The sequence below is a fragment of the Eurytemora carolleeae genome, unplaced genomic scaffold, assembly GCF_000591075.1.
Source record: "Eurytemora carolleeae unplaced genomic scaffold, Eaff_2.0 scaffold52, whole genome shotgun sequence".
Taxonomy (NCBI): Eukaryota; Metazoa; Arthropoda; class Copepoda; order Calanoida; family Temoridae; genus Eurytemora; species Eurytemora carolleeae.
The window spans coordinates 305,096-323,355 of NW_019396055.1; the positions used below are offsets into that span (position 1 = coordinate 305,096).

General features: G+C 32.4%; 1 protein-coding gene and 1 long non-coding RNA gene across 2 annotated transcripts; both read right to left on the reverse strand.

Moving 5' to 3' along the window:
* Positions 1-24: 24 nt before the first annotated feature.
* On the reverse strand, positions 25-2,195 carry LOC111707090 (uncharacterized). Its single transcript, XR_002766376.1, has 2 exons — positions 2,034-2,195; positions 25-388 (listed from the first exon to the last, which is right to left on the reverse strand). It is a non-coding gene; the product is annotated as an uncharacterized LOC111707090 (long non-coding RNA).
* Positions 2,196-7,473: 5,278 nt separating this feature from the next.
* LOC111707070 (uncharacterized) lies at positions 7,474-15,744 on the reverse strand. Its single transcript, XM_023480072.1, has 11 exons — positions 15,721-15,744; positions 14,263-14,365; positions 14,131-14,195; positions 13,660-13,731; positions 11,316-11,411; positions 10,768-10,830; positions 10,391-10,505; positions 9,956-10,003; positions 9,163-9,221; positions 7,904-8,144; positions 7,474-7,632 (listed from the first exon to the last, which is right to left on the reverse strand). The coding sequence occupies exons 2-10, from the start codon at positions 14,317-14,319 to the stop codon at positions 8,033-8,035; spliced, it is 687 nt and encodes a 228-aa protein (XP_023335840.1). The 5' UTR covers positions 14,320-14,365; positions 15,721-15,744; the 3' UTR covers positions 7,474-7,632; positions 7,904-8,032.
* Positions 15,745-18,260: the final 2,516 nt, after the last annotated feature.

Sequence of the window (18,260 nt, forward strand, 5' to 3'; positions counted from 1 at the left end):
TCTATCTTAATTCAGACGTAAAAATATCTATTCATCATCTATTCATTTGAAAGACATTCCAAAATGCAGTTTACATAACAAAAACATTTCAAAATGCAGTATACATAACAAAAACGTTCGAAAATGCAGTTTATATAATAAAAACATTCGAAAATCCAGTTTACATAATAAAAACGTTTCAAAATGCAGTTTACGTAACTAAAACGTTTCAAAATGCAGTTTACATAACTAAAACGTTCGAAAATGCAGCTTACATAACGGAAAACGGGGGAATAAAAAGACGATTTAAAAGCTAAAAAATTTACTTGAATTGTACCAACTAATTTGGATGTCTTGTTTTTTATTGATTTTGATGTATTGATAGTGTTAGTAATGAAGACCAACCTTACTTTGGTGTCGGGTTAATTTTTCAGGTCCTAGTTTGTACTGTATCGCCCGGACATTGGGTAAATAAAGCAGACACTCAATAGGACTAGCCGGTGCAACAAGGTTGACGCTGTCAGACTTTTGGTTGAATTTACTTTTACTAAAGGAACAGAGGTCCGTGACCGGCCCAGCATATAAAATCCTTCTCTCTTGGCTTTAGTACAGGGTGTCCCACGAAACATGAAAGTTGGTGAATAGTTAAAAAAAGTCTTCTTCCATAATATGTCAAGTTGTTTGTTACCAAAGAGAATAATAATAAATATTTTATGGTACCATGATTATAGTAAAATTGAATTCTGGGTAAAATATATTTGAGTTAAGTGTTATAAAACTAAATAAACAAGCAAACAGTCTTTAATATCTAATCCAGTATATGGAAGAACACATTCAAAACTATTCACCAACTGTCTTGGTTCGTGGGACACCCTGCAAGTAAAGTAGATATGAAAAATGTGAATATGCCAATAAGATAAAACTTAAATAAACACATTTGCACGACCAATAAAACTTTAAACTAACAATATATCAGTAAACCCAACATATGCTAAAAATGTATGTTTTCTGTTAGTTTTGCAGTGAAGTAATTATTGGCTGTAAGAAATTGTAACAGCTTCTAAATAATAACAATTAATATTATAAAATATTATAAAATAAAACTAATTTAGAGATAAATTTCTTAATCGCTTAAAACCTATTCATGTGAATAAATATTTCCTAGAATATCAAATCTAAAAAAAATTTCTTTAGAAATTGCGATTGATAAAAAGTTTCTTTTTGAAATAACAGATGTAATGAAATTGAATGATGCACACCCCCCAGAATAAGGTGTCCACGTATACCCCCCAGAATAAGGTGTCCACGTATACCCCCCAGAATAAGGTATCCACGTATACCCCCCAGAATAAGTTGTCCACGTATGACAAATTTCAGAAAAAAAGTCGCGCGGCATGTTCCCCTTTTGCACTCTGTACTGTGAGTACTCATATGAAATTTTATCTCAATATTTTACTAACTATAGAATGAAAACGCTGCTGAAGTTTCAATAACTCCTTGATTTGCGCAAAAATACGTTTTTCTTGATTTTATCCTGCCATGTATAATTTTCTTCGAAATTGTCAAGGAAATTGAAATCGTTGGAGTTTCGGAAAAATTTGAAAAATTGACCGATTAATAGTAGAAAAACCTTAATGACATTTTTGAAAAAAAGCGCAATTTAGACGGGTTTTATAGCCTAAATCTTTCGTTATTTTTCTCTCAAAAAGTTCATGAACAGAATATTTATTTCTTCTTAAGCGGGTTTTGAAACTTTAAGCGGTGATTATAACCTATACTTTTCAGGAATTACTCACAGTATACATTGTAATGGCAAAAGTTACCACGGTCGCCATTTTTAAAGATTAGTTAAGCATTTGTTAACACCTTACCCCATAATTTTAATCCTGGTATCTTTGCAACTAGATACATGATTTTATAAATAAAATAGATTCTTCAGTTTAAATTATAAAAGTTTAATGCGATTCAGGATATATACATACATATACATTTCCTGATTAGATATGACCGATATATAACTATGTAGATTGTAATGGGTCTGAAACTTATCTCACCACATTCACAGTTTTTAGTATCACCGAACAAAATGTTTTATATTTTATAATGGTTAAATACACAGATCTAGGTTTTAAATTAAAAAAGAATTATAAGATGTGTGTGATACATTAGTTAATGAAAGATTAAATTCAGGATTGCATGTACATAATTGAACTTGGCAAAAGAAGTATCTGAACTGGAATAAGACGAGAAGATTTTAACACGTAGATTGTACAAAATAGAATGAAGAGTGTAGAGAAAACTCGTCAAATTAGGTTTAATAGTTTTCTTCTACATTTATTTTCCATGTTTTCTACACAAGTATGGAAGCTAGGTATAACAATGCTTTAATAAACTTGTTTTAAACAAAAATATTTAAGTTTCATAATATTACAGAATATTTCAGTTCAGTACTTTAGAGTGTTCCCTGTATAGTTCTGTACTTTAGGGTGTTCCAGGTGTTCTATGTAGTTTAGTACTTTAGGGTGTTCCATGCATAGTTCAGTACTTTAGGGTGTTCCCTGTATAGTTTAGTACTTAAGGGTGTTCCATGTATAGTTCAGTACTTCAGGGTGTTCCATGTATAGTTCAGTACTTTAGGGTGTTCCCTGTATAGTTTAGTACTTTAGGGTGTTCCATGTATAGTTCCGTACTTTAGGGTGTTCCATGTAAAGTTTAGTAATTTAGGGTGTTCCATGTTATAGTTCCGTACTTTAGGGTGTTCCATGTATGGGTCTTTACTTTAGGGTGTTCCATGTATAGTTCAGTACTTTCGGGTGTTCCAGGTATGGTTCTGTACTTTAGGGTGTTCCATGTATAGTTCAGTACTTTAGGGTGTTCCATGCCATAGTGCAATCCTTTTAAGTATTTATTGTATAGTACATTACAATCAGATGTACAGTACAGATGAATAGTACAGTAGTTTAAGGTTTCATGAATACTGTATAGTACAGTGCTTAAAGGTGTTGGTCGAGGGTGTTTTGAAGTATTTTACATAACAAATAGTACACTATCTTTAAAGTGAAATAGTACACTATCTTTAAAGTGAAATTACCAAATAATTTTATGCTTTCTGTTACAAAAAAGATTGTAATTATATTTTTACCGATTGCTGGACACCATTTTTCATGGAGTTAATCGTATACTTTAATTCTGCATGATGTTCAAACCATGTTTTAGATAAAAAAATGAATAATTCTAGGCATAGCAGAGGATGTTCCAAGATGATGAACTATCTATTGCTTCCATCCCCTTTCAGAGTTCCCTTCTCCTTCCTCTTATTTATCTTCTCTATATTCTTCTCCATACAATCCTCCAGGCTGCTTACACCACTTAAACAGAACCAATTCAAACCATAATTAATATTTTATTCTAAAACTAAAATTGTTAATTTTACTAGAAAAGTTTCAAACTTTTTGATAAAAATTGTTTGATGAAGTGTTTGAACATAAACTGCTGGGGTAACAGATTGACGTGATGTTGACAAACACAAATTCTAAATGTTTTCTTCTTCGAGGATATTTTACAGTCAAAACACTTCTATTAGTTTTCTTCTCCTCTTCCTCACAGAGAAAATAAACCTCCCCCCCCCCATCCTCATCCTTCTTTCTCCAATCAGAAATTCAGACTTTCTCTCCTATTTTACTTTTTAGAGGATTCAGACCTTCCCTTTTTTATATTTATAGGATTAAAACCGTCCCTCTTATTTTCTACAATTTAGACCTTCCCTTCTTATTCCGAACATGGAACCAGCCCCACCCCCCCCCGTCTCTCTCCCGAGTATGGGAAAAAATCATCAGCATTGGAGTACTATTGGAGACCCCCATGGACGACTCGTTGGAGACCCCCAGAATCTCATTGGAGACCCCCAGATTTTCATTGAAGACCCCGATCTTTTCATTGAAGACCCCCATGTTATCATGAGACCGTAGATTTTCATTGAATTCCTCCATATTTTTATTGGAGATTGAGGGTCTCCAATTGTAAAATCCCCGTTATTAAAAATCTGTTATTGAAAATCTGGGGGTCTCCAAAAAAAGCTTGGGGTCTCCAATAAAAATCTGTGGGTCTCCAACGAGACGTCCATGAGGATCTCCAATGAGACTGGGTCTCCAAAAGTACTCCAAAGCTAATGAATTTTTCAGACTCCTCTTTCCCCTGTTCATTCTTTACACTTCAGAGTTAACCACAAAGGATGGGACTTCAAAGACGATTGCAACAATTAAATCAGTTCTTCCTTGCCAATCAAATAACAGCATTTAAAATATTGAAACATAAAGTTGATTCAACCTTTATGCAATTTCAAGAATCCTAAGTCGTCAGTTAAGTCTCATATTTTCTGGGTAACACTGTACGATCAAAGCTGTACTTACCAGAGACCATCAACTGCATGCATCAAACAATTAATGTTTTCCTAAATAAAATATAAAAATTGAAAATTGTTTTAAAAGTATTCAAGTTATAATCAGCTATAAATCCGATGCATTTGTTAGAAGACGACATTATGTAATCTCGTTACTAACAACCTGTATTCTTGGTAGAAACTCCGCTTCAGGCTTGTCACCCCTCGACATCTTCTTTATTGAACCTAACAACAACAAACTTAAAATACACTTCAAAAATTAAATATGGAGGGAACGTAAAGTGAAACCCATATAACTGTGAAATAGGAAGACGACAGTAAGAATCAAATTATAACTTTGACCCAAATCACATTAACAGCACGATTGCTTAAATGTTATATTCATATTAATTGCAAAAAGCAAAAACAGAATTCATCTCACGTCAAAATAATAACCGTTTATGGCTTAATATAAAAGTTAAAGAGACATTTTATAAATTTTTTTGAATTAAATGTTCTTGACATTATCCGCATAATTTGTAAAATAAATAAACAAATACCTGCCAGAGTTCCAACCAGGACTAATAGGTCATTTTTATTGTACTCTTCATTCACATTCAAGCTTAACAAAACAATCTACAGTGAGACTTAAAACTGTGGCATTGAATAACAATTGTCGTAATCGAATTGTGATTTAAAACAGTCCAATGAACATGTTTTATTGGTCCTATAATCAGTATAAAAGCTGCATCTTATTTTCCACAGAGTGGAATTAAAAAAACCGGTCTAATATTCTATTTGGCGGATTTTTTATGGTAGGAATTGGCGCATTCCCATGGTTTTTATGAGGTCGGTTTTAATTTCATTTGGCCTAACTCCTTAAGTCGAGCCTAAGATCTTGCTGCTGTCAATCACGTGACACAAGCTCTCGTTAGAGTTGGGTCGAAGATTGGGTCTTAAAGTCGGGTTTAAGGAATTACGACTCGAGCCGAAGCTTTTAAATCGCGAGCTCTGTAAAACTAGTGTTTTGGAGAGAATACATTTTATTATTATCTATAAAACATTAAAATAGATTTATTCATTAACCCCCCCCCCCCTCTTCCCTCCCTGAACCAGTCGGCGCCAGGCATAAATTTTTTAATAAATTAATTCTGTATAATGACAATTTAACAAATTATCAAAAAATTTTCAAGACTTTCTAAAGAATGATGAATTTTAAGCCTCGTTTCAGCATTATAAATTATTGTGTTTACTATTGTTACTTTGTTATTTTTGTTCAAGTATTTATTTTTCTAATGCTTAGGGGTAGGGGTAAATATATATTTCACGAATTAATTATCGATATTTTATATCCCTGATTATGCAAGGTTACCCACAAAGGATGAGATTGTAAAGACGACCCAAAACTCTAAAAATATAACAATTTAAAGCTTGATTTTTGGTTTTTGCCAATGATTTAACAAATTATAAAGCTTAGAAATAAGCCAGTTTCGGCTGATGTGAATAAACAAATTCTGCACAGTCTTCTCTGAAGTCTCATTCTTTGAGGGTAACCCTTTAACAAATCATTTACAAATAATGGTTAAATATATTCCCCTGTAGTTATGAAAATGAAGAGGTTTGTCATTTTAATTTCCCCGGCTTGTCATCCCAATTTCCTGGCATAATGTTGGCACAATATTTACATTGTATGAATAATAAATATCAAAATAAAAAAGCACATTTTCTTTAGTAAAATAGAGTTTAACTTTTTTATTTTTTAAAGAAATTTTACTAAAAGACATATTTGACTTATCTTGCAATATAGATACATATTCTTTATACTTTTATGTACCTTCTGTACAGTAGTGGGTGTACATCTCCCAGCTCCCTGCAGAGTCCGTAAACATACCAAAGTACATCCCCAGTCTTCAAAACAAAATTAATTAAATCATATGGTCTTTAGAGGTTCAAGGGTACAAGCGTCAAGCGCATTACATAAATAATCTTTTCAAAATTCCAATATCCTCATTTCTTTGAAGTAGTCGTAATTTCAAAAGATAAAATCCATTAAAAGAGTCTGGCAGACATGCCCCACTCACAATGGTACCCTCAACAGCTTTGACTAACCAAGAATGAAAGAGATTTCTCCTGCAGGAATGATGGTGGAAATTTTAAGAATTAAACGCTTTTTCAACTAGAAAAATTATGACGATGTTATTCAAAATATTCATCAAATAAAGGTTGAAGGGTTCGCTGTAATTGGAATGGTCTTTTCTAAATGAAGGATCACTTGAAATTCCGAATACAGTCTCTTTAAAAGATGGATATTANCCATTGCAGAAGCATTCCAGTTCCATTGAAATTTGTCATCACTTTATTTTCTGAGAATCAGAATTTGCTCTTCATTTAGAAGAATAATAATAATAATATGATATCATGAAACAAAAAACTTTTCTCAGAGTCCGAGGAAAACAAATTTTTGCAAATTTTAGTACGTTGCAGAGTCATGTGATATGTTGCATGTTTTTTTTACCTCAAGAACAACTGCATCATTATCAACTAGATCCCTGGAGAGCTCTAAAATAACAAAAGTACAACTATACTGCAGTGACCAAAATATAAGGAAAAAACGAAATTATTTACTTTCTAATAAAGGACTAATAATAAACTATTTATAACACTATTATTTTGGTTCGAAGTTTTTGGACATAAATTTTATCTTTATCGAGAATGTTCAAGCCTTTTACCTACGAGATACAGAGAAAATTTAAGTCCAAAACTTTATAGCACGTCGTACCAAAATAATAGTGTTTTAGGCAATATAATGAAAAGTTTGTGTACTTGACTTATTCTAGATTTTTAAAAGCAGAAATAAAACTATTGAGTTAATTTAAATCTTATTTTCAAATATGTTGAAAAAATATATCAATCAATTAATATATATTTTATAGCACAGCAGAGGCGTATTCAGGAATTTGTCCAGAGGGGGCTTAAATTTTTTTTCTCTTTTTCAGGGGGGGCTCAGCACCCGTTGGGGCCTGTAAACCCCCTGAAATCAATAGATTTCACTGGTCCAGGGGGGGGCTTAGCCCCCATAACCCCCCCCTGAATACGCCTCTGATTCTAACCTTCCAAGGTTTACCTAGATGTTTCAGATGCTGGAAAACTGCTAGTTTAAGATAGGTTGAGAATATATCAGGGTTGAACTTGAAGATCATCTTCTCAATCTCGGAGCAGAAGGAGTAAAGTAAATCCATCTCAATATCTGTGTGGAAATGTGCTTTCTCCGACGCCTGAGTTAAATTAAAGATAACTCAAACAAGTCAAATTATTTATCAATACCCATTAAACACATACAAACAAATTAGATAGTTTGAAAGAGAAATTGATCACTCGTCCCAAACTCTATTTTTGAATTCTACATCTTTTTGACCTGATGGTGGAAACCTTTGACATTTTTATTTAAATTAAAGTTTGAAATAAACGAAATCAGGTTGCAAAGTTATAAGGATTAAAAAATTCTAGTTCTAGGGGAGTAATCACTAATCAGTTCAAATTAAAAACCTGAAATGATTTTAGATGCAATCTTCTAGATGGCCGCCGAGTGGATTCATCTGTATGTAAATAGTTTAGCCGATAAAGAAATATTTCTGATTTTATTACATTTTAAAAAGAAAAAGAGGTAACAAATACTTAAACTAAATATGTTCCTATAAGTTGTTGATACTCTAAAGCTTCGCAGAGTGGAATACCACGGTTTAGAATACGTAAACTCGTCAGGGTTTGTAACACTGCAGCAAATCCTCTACAATTATACAACAAGGATGAATAAAAAAATTTGTAGGTTTGAAAAATCTACAGTGAAAACCATACATATACCGAGTTGACATTCGAGCAACCTTATATGTATTTGTATTTGTATTTTACAGTAATTTTAAAATGTTTACAAAACACAATTTCAGTAGTATTTCATGTTCATTGGAAAATTTAACTTGAGCCCCTGTCCACAGTTTTATAAATTAGCTTGTAGAAATATATTTTTGTAGAACAGTCTTCTTCAATACTGCTTGTTTTCCAATGGTAATGGAGACTGGAGAGGAGGATAAAAGAATGTAAATGATCGTGGCCTAATTTAAAGAATTTGAGCGGCGGTTTGAATTTAAGCTGTGGCTTGAATATGGTTGGTTCCACATAAAATTGTATTAAATGATGTTTCAAGATTTAAGCCGGTTTAAACCGGGTTTTGGCAGATTTAAACCGCGGCTAAAATTCTTTAAATTCCATCTCAGTTCTGAGAATTTTAAACCAGAATTTAACCCACCAATCTTTTTCAACTCTACAATATTAAATATTTTTGAAAGAAACTGAGTTTTTGTCACAAACTTTGATTTTCTAATCCCTATATCTTTACAACCCATTATTGTAGACTTTTGATATTTCATTTATATTTCCTGTTAGATCAAATAATTTAAGTTTGAAATATCAAAGGTTTGACCCATCAGGTCGAAACGATGTAGAAATTAGAAGATTTGAGTTTGTGACACAAAACTCAGTTTCTTTACAATACTAGGCTTTTAGGGCGCTTCGTGCCCCCTTTCCCATAAATAATTTTAGAATTAAACTATTTTACATGAACATTCCCTGGGGTCATGTGAGGTCCCACACAAAATTTGGGCCTGATCGGTTCAGCCGTTTTGACGTTTATCGGTTACAAACAAAAAAGCAAACACCCAACCAGAGAAGCAAAGTATTTTTCAATGTTATCCGTTAAACCTTTACAGTCAAGAATTTTTTTCGGATTAAATTAAATTTGATAAATCTACCTGATAGTTAGGGAAGTGTTGAATACATTGAGTTCTCTTAATCTAAACTCTGCTAGATACTAAACAAATATATCAAGCTTAAAGGAACCTGAAAGCATCATTTCAAGTGACCCTCCATGCAGAGATGTTAATGCCCGATATCACAACGGAACTATTAGAACCTTGATCTGATCTGGCAATAATGTGGAACATTTTGTCGTTTTTATAGGTTTAAAAGTTATCAATTCTGATGATTTCTATGCTTTCCTGCTGTACAAATGTGCAAGTCACTTTTTCAGATGAACCACAATTGAAATGATCAGTTTTCAATATTAAAAACATTGATTTATAATTCATACTTGATCCGACAAAGTTTCTAAAGGTACTGTTGGGAATCGGGAATTGTCGTCTTTGCATGGTGGGTTACTTGAAATTACGCTTACAGTGTGCTAAGGAACCCAGATTTGACCGGAAACTAATCTTTTCCATAAAGTTTGAGGGAAAGCTGTCAAGGGTTTTATAAATTATGATTGTACACACAAACAAGCACCAAAATAGACGGACAAAGAAAAAACTTCTTTATACATATAATATTAACTATAGTAACAGTAATGATATTGAGTCTTTGCCAAAAACTCTGATTTTATAATCCCTTTATTTTTGCAACCCTATGTAAACCATAGATATTTCAAATAATATAAGTTGTAAATATTAAACGTTTGCACCATCAGGTTGTAAAGGTATATGGATTAGAAAATTTAAGTTTGTGACAAAGACTCAATTCCTTATTATATATTTTGTATAAACTCGGAACCTGAATGCAGAGATCTGTAATATCCCTGGATCCTTCAACATCTAGAACCTGGAAATACGTTAAACAAAAGCAACAACTTTAAAATTATTTATAAATTTTTGACTATCAGTAATTGGAGGTTGCCAAATTTTATTGTAACTTTAAAAAAAGAATTGAGTCCTTGACACAAACTCAAATTTTCTTATTCCTTCATATTTGCAACCTGATTGTGTAAACCTTAGATATTTCAAACTTAGATTATTTGATCTAACAGAATTCATAGTTTGAAATATCTAAGGTCTACGACACTGGGTTACAAAGGATTAGAAAGTCATAGTTTGTGGCAAAGGCTCAATTCAAGTCTTTCCGGCAAAAAAATTATTTAACTTGGAACACAGGAAAAGGCAAAGATCATAATTTTGGAAAAATCAACACGTTTTAAGTAAAAGTTTTTACCTGGAGATACATTTTACAGCTTTTAGAGAGAAGTTCTATAATTCTATCCGTACAGTTTCTTTTTAGGGAGAAATGTGTCAGAGTTCTCATCTTAGATATACCTTCACTATAGTACCTAGAATATATACCTTCACTATAGTACCTAGAATATATATCTTTACTATAGTACCTAGAATATATACCTTCACTATAGTACCTAGAATATATACCTTCAATATACTACCTAGAATATATACTTTATATACTTATTTTCTGTTGAAAACAATTCCTCTTTTCAAAACATACTCCTTATCCTTCCTTAATTTGCGTACTTTTCCTAATAATATGTCGAAAATTTTGGTTTTTCAATATTTTATTTTTCAACTTTAAATAGTTACCTATCCATTCGTTCTGGATTTCCTGCTCCATATCCTAGATACAGCTCACCTAATCCACTCAACCTATAGTAAACCATGGACCAGATTTAATGAATAGAAAGAAGTAGTTGAACGTCATAGACGAAATTAAATCCAATCTCTTGTGCGCTATAGTTTAAACTGAAAAGAAGTGGTTAAACCACGTATATGTGGTTCAACTATGACTCACTATTCATTAAATCTGGTCCCATTTTTCAAGTAAATTACCCAACATTAAAATATTTGAGGTTAAATAAGTCATTTTATATCATTTTTGAGTTAGAAGTACTTTTATTGTTTAAAATATGGTTTCTCACAAAAGATGAGAGTGTAGAGAGAGGACTTGAATCTTTTGAAAATATGAAGATCCTAAGCTCTTTAAATGGCTTAATTATTGATTTGGCGTAGAAAGAGAAGTTTGTATGCAGGAATCATGAATAAGAAAAAACAAGTTTAAATTCCGTACAGTCGTCTCTTAAGTCTCATCCTTTATGGGTAATCCTGTAAATCCACATGTAGATAGGAGCTACCTAGGAAGGTTGATTAAAAGATCTGTTCTTAAAACCCTTGGAACCTTCTCCAGGTCTAGTTTTCTCAGCTCTGGGATACAAAGAAGTTCACAGAACCTAGACAATACAAGATATATCAAATCAAACCATCTTTTGGAAAACATGATCGTTCGATGAGTAGAAATGTATATTGTGTTGTGTAATGTATATCGTATATCGTACATCTAATCAGGTTCGATGAGTAGAAATGTATATTGTGTTGTGTAATGTATATCGTACATCATACATCTAGTCAGGTTCGATGAGTAGAAATGTATATTGTGTTGTGTAATGTATATCGTATATCATACATCTAATCAGGTTCGATGAGTAGAAATGTATATTGTGTTGTGTAATGCATATCGTATATCGTACATCTAATCAGGTTCGATGAGTTGAAATATATATTGTGTTGTGTAATGTATATCGTATATCATACATCTAATCAGGTTCGATGAGTAGAAATGTATATTGTGCTGTGTAATGCATATCGTATATCGTACATCTAATCAGGTTCGATGAGTAGAAATATATATTGTGTTGTGTAATGTATATCGTATATCATACATCAAATCAGGTTCGATGAGTAGAAATGTATATTGTGTTGTGTAATGTATATCGTATATCATACATCTAATCAGGTTCGATGAGTAGAAATGTAAATTGTGTTGTGTAATGTATATCGTATATCATACATCTAATCAAGTTTCTTTCTACACGATTTAAACAAACAAAATAGAGCTTTATGAACATAAACAACTTTTTTTATGGATCTTTCCATTCTGGATTATGGACATATAGTAAATGGGTCTCTCAATAAACGTGGGAATTAAGAGACGAATTCGAAGTCGTCTTTGTGTTACCTAATTTCAATGGTCAAAATAAAGTTACGTCTGCTAGAGTATATTTTTTGTAAACGGTAAAAGACTGTTTTTCTGCAAAATTTTGATATGATGTTCTGTAACATTTCTGCAAGATAAACAGTGAAGAGAGACAACTGTACTATGCTTGTATACACGAATTTATTTTTATTAAGTACACCCACGGAATACACAGACTGCTCATACACTCTGGATAGGCTGAGCAGACCAATAGTGTCCCGGCACGCCATGCTACGGTTCCATGTAATGTTTTTTGACTGACATCTTACGGCCACTTGTTGCATTCAGGGGTTAAGTTTTACAACTTTTAAAGCAATACTCCAATTTTAAGCATAAAACATAACGTTTATAAATATTGTCTATTTTTAAAGTTTTTGCATTTCCTTTTCAAAGAATCCTTAAATATCCCTGAATACAAATGTCTCCTGATTGGTCGTGTACAGGTACACAATACAACATGCTGTGGAAAATATCGCATATTATAGGTGCTAATCGATCTCTGTAACTCTCTTATCTCTGAGTACACCTCAATAGGCTATGAAAACATAGACAAACAAATTCTAAACTCTAGAAGACGGATTATAGCTTTCTTAGTAGGTATCACTAAACTAAATCAAAAAATCATTTACAAAGACGATATCAAAATCGTCACTGAATTCCAATGTTTATTGGGACACCCTGTATTATATTCGTGAAACGTCTCTTTTAAAGTTTCAAAAATAAGAATTCCAAATATCAACTTCTGTATAATCAGTATCTTGTAAAAGTTTCAAAAGTAAGAGTTCCAAATATAAACTTCTGTATAATCAGTATCTTGTAAAAATTTCAAAAGTAAGAGTTCCAAATATCAACTTCTGTATAATCAGTATCTTGTAAAAATTTCAAAAGTAAGAGTTCCAAATATAAACTTCTGTATAATCAGTATCTTGTAAAAATTTCAAAAGTAAGAGTTCCAAATATCAACTTCTGTATAATCAGTATCTTGTAAAAATTTCAAAAGTAAGAGTTCCAAATATCAACTTCTGTATAATCAGTATCTTGTAAAAGTTTCAAAAGTAAGAGTTCCAAATATCAACTTCTGTTTAATCAGTATCTTGTAAAAGTTTCAAAAGTAAGAGTTCCAAATATCAACTTCTGTATAATCAGTATCTTGTAAAAGTTTCAAAAGTAAGAGTTCCAAATATCAACTTCTGTTTAATCAGTATCTTGTAAAAGTTTCAAAAGTAAGAGTTCCAAATATCAACTTCTGTATAATCAGTATCTTGTAAAAGTTTCAAAAGTAAGAGTTCCAAATATCAACTTCTGTATGATCAGTATCTTGTAAAAGTTTCAAAAGTAAGAGTTCCAAATACCAACTTCTGTATGATCAGTATCTTGTAAAAGTTTCAAAAGTAAGAGTTCCAAATACCAACTTCTGTATAATCAGTATCTTGTAAAAGTCCAACCTGATAATCAGATTCACTTCGTTAGAAAAAAATCTAATATTCCAAACATTGGCATATTCCTCTCTCTTCAAACTAAAGCAAAAATATTAATTTAAAAATAATTTTACGAGTTTGAATTTTTTTCTATGAATCACTCGGCGGATGTTCTTAAATAATTGAATAGTTTTTGCAGGTTTTTGGTTGTTATTAAATAGGCACTATTTTCAGGAATTTTTAGATTATGGATAACTAGTTCAAGTGCCCGGCGTTTCCCATGAAATTTAAAATTAATAGAAAATTTAAGAAAAAAATTAAAAAATTAATTTTCTGCCAAAAAAAAATTCTATTAGCCTTATTAAATTTTTCAAAATGATTCATTCTTCTTAAATTTTCTAATTTGTCCCCCAAATCGTAATTTAGACCCATTGACGCGGTCTAATTTAATGTGGGACACTCTGTATTTATGAGCGTAGAACTTTATAGAAGACTAACCTCAATGCGTCCTGAACACCTTGAAGTATTTCCAAACTAACAAGTTCAATATCAGATCCTATAACCTAGATATTCAATAATCATTTCTCAATCTGTTTTATTTAGATTTTTCTTTTTATGTAATGTACAGACCTGTGAGAATATGTAGTTCTGGAACCTACAGAGAAATGAGTTGATGAATTCATCCATGAAGGATGAAGGATGAGTAGAGTTCTCCGAACTGGTCACTATAATCCTAGAGAGAAATGAGTTGATAAATTCATCCATGAAGGATGAAGGATGAGTAGAGTTCTCCGAACTAGTCACTATAATCCTAGAGAGAAATGAGTTGACGGTTGAGAAGAATTCTCAGAATTAGTCACTATAATTAATAGGTAATAATAGATTAATTAGTTTATTAATTCGTCCATGAAGAATTAAGGATGAGATGAGTTAGTCAATATAATCCCAGAGATGAATCAAGGATGAAGGATGAAGGATGAGAAGGGCTCTCCGAACTAGTCAAAATAATCCCAGAAATTAAAGGGACTGTAAAGGAAAAATGAAAGGGGGTATAGGCTGAAACCTAAGCATGTAAGGAGTTGATCGAGACCCATGAGAGTTCTATCTGATTTTCCTGTCTCGAGAAATTGATATTAAACTGTGTAAAATTTATACGAAAATCTATATATATAAAATGTTGTATAAAATTAGTAGGTTTAAACGAATCATATTTAGAAAATCAACAACCAATCTGAAAACGACGATATCCAAGAGGAGCCTAAGAAATTTAGGGTTGCTTCTATTATCATTTGAATTTAATAATTTTTCATTTATAAAACATATAATTAATAATATTATTTATACGTCCGTATCACGTGACCACAACTCCCACTTAAATGGCAGTGCAGTATACTGGTCACGTGATGCAGACGGAGTCACGTGATAATGATACTACGCTGACGTTAGTTGGAGTTCTGGTCACATGATACGGACGTATTTATTAAAATATCTATTATATCAATTTTCTCGAGACAATTTCAGCCTATTCCCCCTTTCATTTTTCCTTTACAGTCCCTTCAGGGTTAAGGATGAAGGATGAAGGATGAAGGATGAAGGACGAAGGATGGAGGATGAAGGATGAGAAGAATTCTCCAAACTAGTTAATATAATCTTAGAGAGACTAATGAGCTGATTCATTCGTCCATGAAGAATGAAGGATTAGTAGAGTTCTCCAAACTAGTCAAAATAATCCCAGAGATGAAGGATGAAGGATGAAGGATGAAGCATGATGGATGAAGCATGAAGGATGAAGGATGAAGGATGAAGGATGAAATATGAAGAATGAAGGATGAAGAATGAAGGATGAAGGATGAAGGATGGAGGATGAAGGATGAAGGACGAAGGATGGAGGATGGAGGATGAGAAGAGTTCCGTAACCTATAATCATAGATGAGTAAGTTGATAAATTGTCCATGCTATGATACAACGTACACTTACTTATTTACAGCATATTCTTTGGTGGATACAGATACAACAAGTACTTGGTAACATATAGGGGGCCCTTACTTGGATACAGAATATGTTTTATCGGATACAAGGCACACTTACTTGGATACAGAATATGCTTGCAAGGATTCAGATAAACTTAATTGGATACAGTATATGGTTGGTATGATACAAGGTACACTTACTTAGATACAGAATATGCGTGCTGGGATACATATAAACTTAATTGGATACAGAATATGCTTGGTATGATACAATGAACACTTGGATAACTCTTTCATCTAGAATTCTTGTTCATTCTGTTCCTCTTTCATCTAGACTTCTTGTTCATTCTGATCCTCTTTCATCTAGATATCTTATTCATTCTGGTCCTCTTTCATCTAGTGTTCTTGTCCATTCTGGTACTCTTTCATCTAGAATTCTTGTATATTCTAGTTCTCTTTCATCTGTAGTGTTCTTGTCTATTCTGGTCCTCTTTCATCTATTGTTTTTGTCCATTCTGGTATTCTTTCATCTAGAATTCTTGTATATTCTAGTTTTCATTCATCTATAGTGTTCTTGTCTATTCTGGTCCTTTTTCATCTAGAGTTCTTGTTCTTTCCGGTCTTATTTCATCTTGAGTTCTTGTTCATTCTGGTTCTCTTTCATCTAGAGTTCTTGTCTATTCTGGTTCTCTTTCATCTAGAGTTTTTGTTCATTATGATCTTCTTTCATTTAGAATTCTTGTTCTTTCCGGTCCTATTTCATCTTGAGTTCTTGTCTATTCTGTTCCTCTTTCACCAAGAGTTCTTGTTGAATCTGGACCTCTTTCATTTAAAATTCTTGTTCTTTCCGGTCCTATTTCATCGAGAGTTCTTGTCTATTCTGGTCCTCTTTCATCTAGAGTTCTTGTCTATTCTGGTCCTCTTTCATCTAGCTTTCTTGCCTATTCTAGTCCTCTTTCATCTAGAGTTCTTGTCTATTCTGGTCCTCTTTCATTGAGAGTTCTTGTCTATTCTGGTCCTCTTTCATCTAGAGTTCTTGCCTATTTTAGTCCTCTTTTATTTAGAGTTCTTGTCTATTCTAGTCTTCTTTCATCTAGAGTTCTTGCCTATTCTGATCCTCTTTCATCTAGAGTTCTTGTTCATACTGTTCGTAGATTATCTAATGTTTAGAAATATAAACCCTACCTTGGCATGCCAACTTCTCCATAAATATCCATTTTATGGGTTTGGCCCTACTTAAGTATACTGGGAAAAGAAAACTAGGATATTGTCACAATATTTTTAATCTGTGGTTTAGATTTTAATAATTTTATGAGTTTGGTAACTTATATCTTGGATTATGGAAGACTGTATATACATGCAGGATACAGTATAGAGTATAGAATTTTGCAGTGTCAGGACTTTCTTATTCGGCTCCACTCTCTTCCTTTTCCGAAATGAACATTGTACATTCTTTATCCGTCTAGTACATGTTCATTCTTTATATCCGTCCAGTACATGTACNATTCTTATATCCGTCTAGTACATGGACATTCTTTATATCCGTCTAGTACATGAATATTCTTATATCCGTCTAGTACATGTATATTCTTATATCCGTCTAGTACATGTATATCTTTGCAACCTGATGTCGCAAAACTTTAAATTTTTAATTTCAAAACATAGATTCTGCTAAATTAAATAGTCAAAGTTTACACGATCAGGTTGCAAAAATATAAGCATTATTAGAGTTTTAGACGAGTTTTCGGTTCCTTTATATTTTTTTTAAATGGATTTGTTATTATTCTACTTTCTCTAATTCTTGTTTTATTCTTATCTCGTTTGATCTAGAACTCTTGTCTATACTGGTTCTCTTTCATCTACAGTGTTCTTGTCTGTTCTGGTTCTCTTTCATGTATAGTATTCTTGTCTGTTCTGGTTCTCTTCCATGTATAGTGTTCTTGTCTATACTGGTTCTCTTTCATCTATAGTGTTCTTGTCTATACTGGTTCTCTTTCATCTATAGTGTTCTTGTCTATACTGGTTCTCTTTCATCTACAGTGTTCTTGTCTATACTGATTCTCTTTCATCTACAGTGTTCTTGTCTATACTGGTTCTCTTTCATCTACAGTGTTCTTGTCTATACTGAATCTCTTTCATCTACAGTGTTCTTGTCTATACTGGTTCTCTTTCATGTATAGTGTTCTTGTCTATATTGGTTTTCTTTCATCTACTGTTGTCTTGTCTATACTGGTTCTCCTTCATCTATAGTATTCTTTTCTATTTTGGTTCTCTTTCATCTATAGTGTTCTTGTCTATTCTGTTTCTCTTTCATCTAGAGTTCTTGTCTATTCTGGTTCTCTTTCATCCGTAGGGTTCTTGTCTATTCTGGTCCTCTTTCATCTAGAATTCTTGTCTATTCTGGTTCTCCTTCATCTATAGTGTTCTTGTCTATTCAGGTTCTCTTTTATCCATTGTGTTCTTGTCTATTCTGATCCTCTTTCATTTTTATAATTGTCTAAAATACTATTTTTTAAATCAAAATTTTGGAAAAGTATAAAAGGGACCGACGTAACCCGTATTTTCAAATTGCCCTCCATTTATAGATTGGTATGTTCGATTCAAAACGTTACCTTTAATAGCTTTGTCTCATCAAGGAATACATGAGATATCTCATTT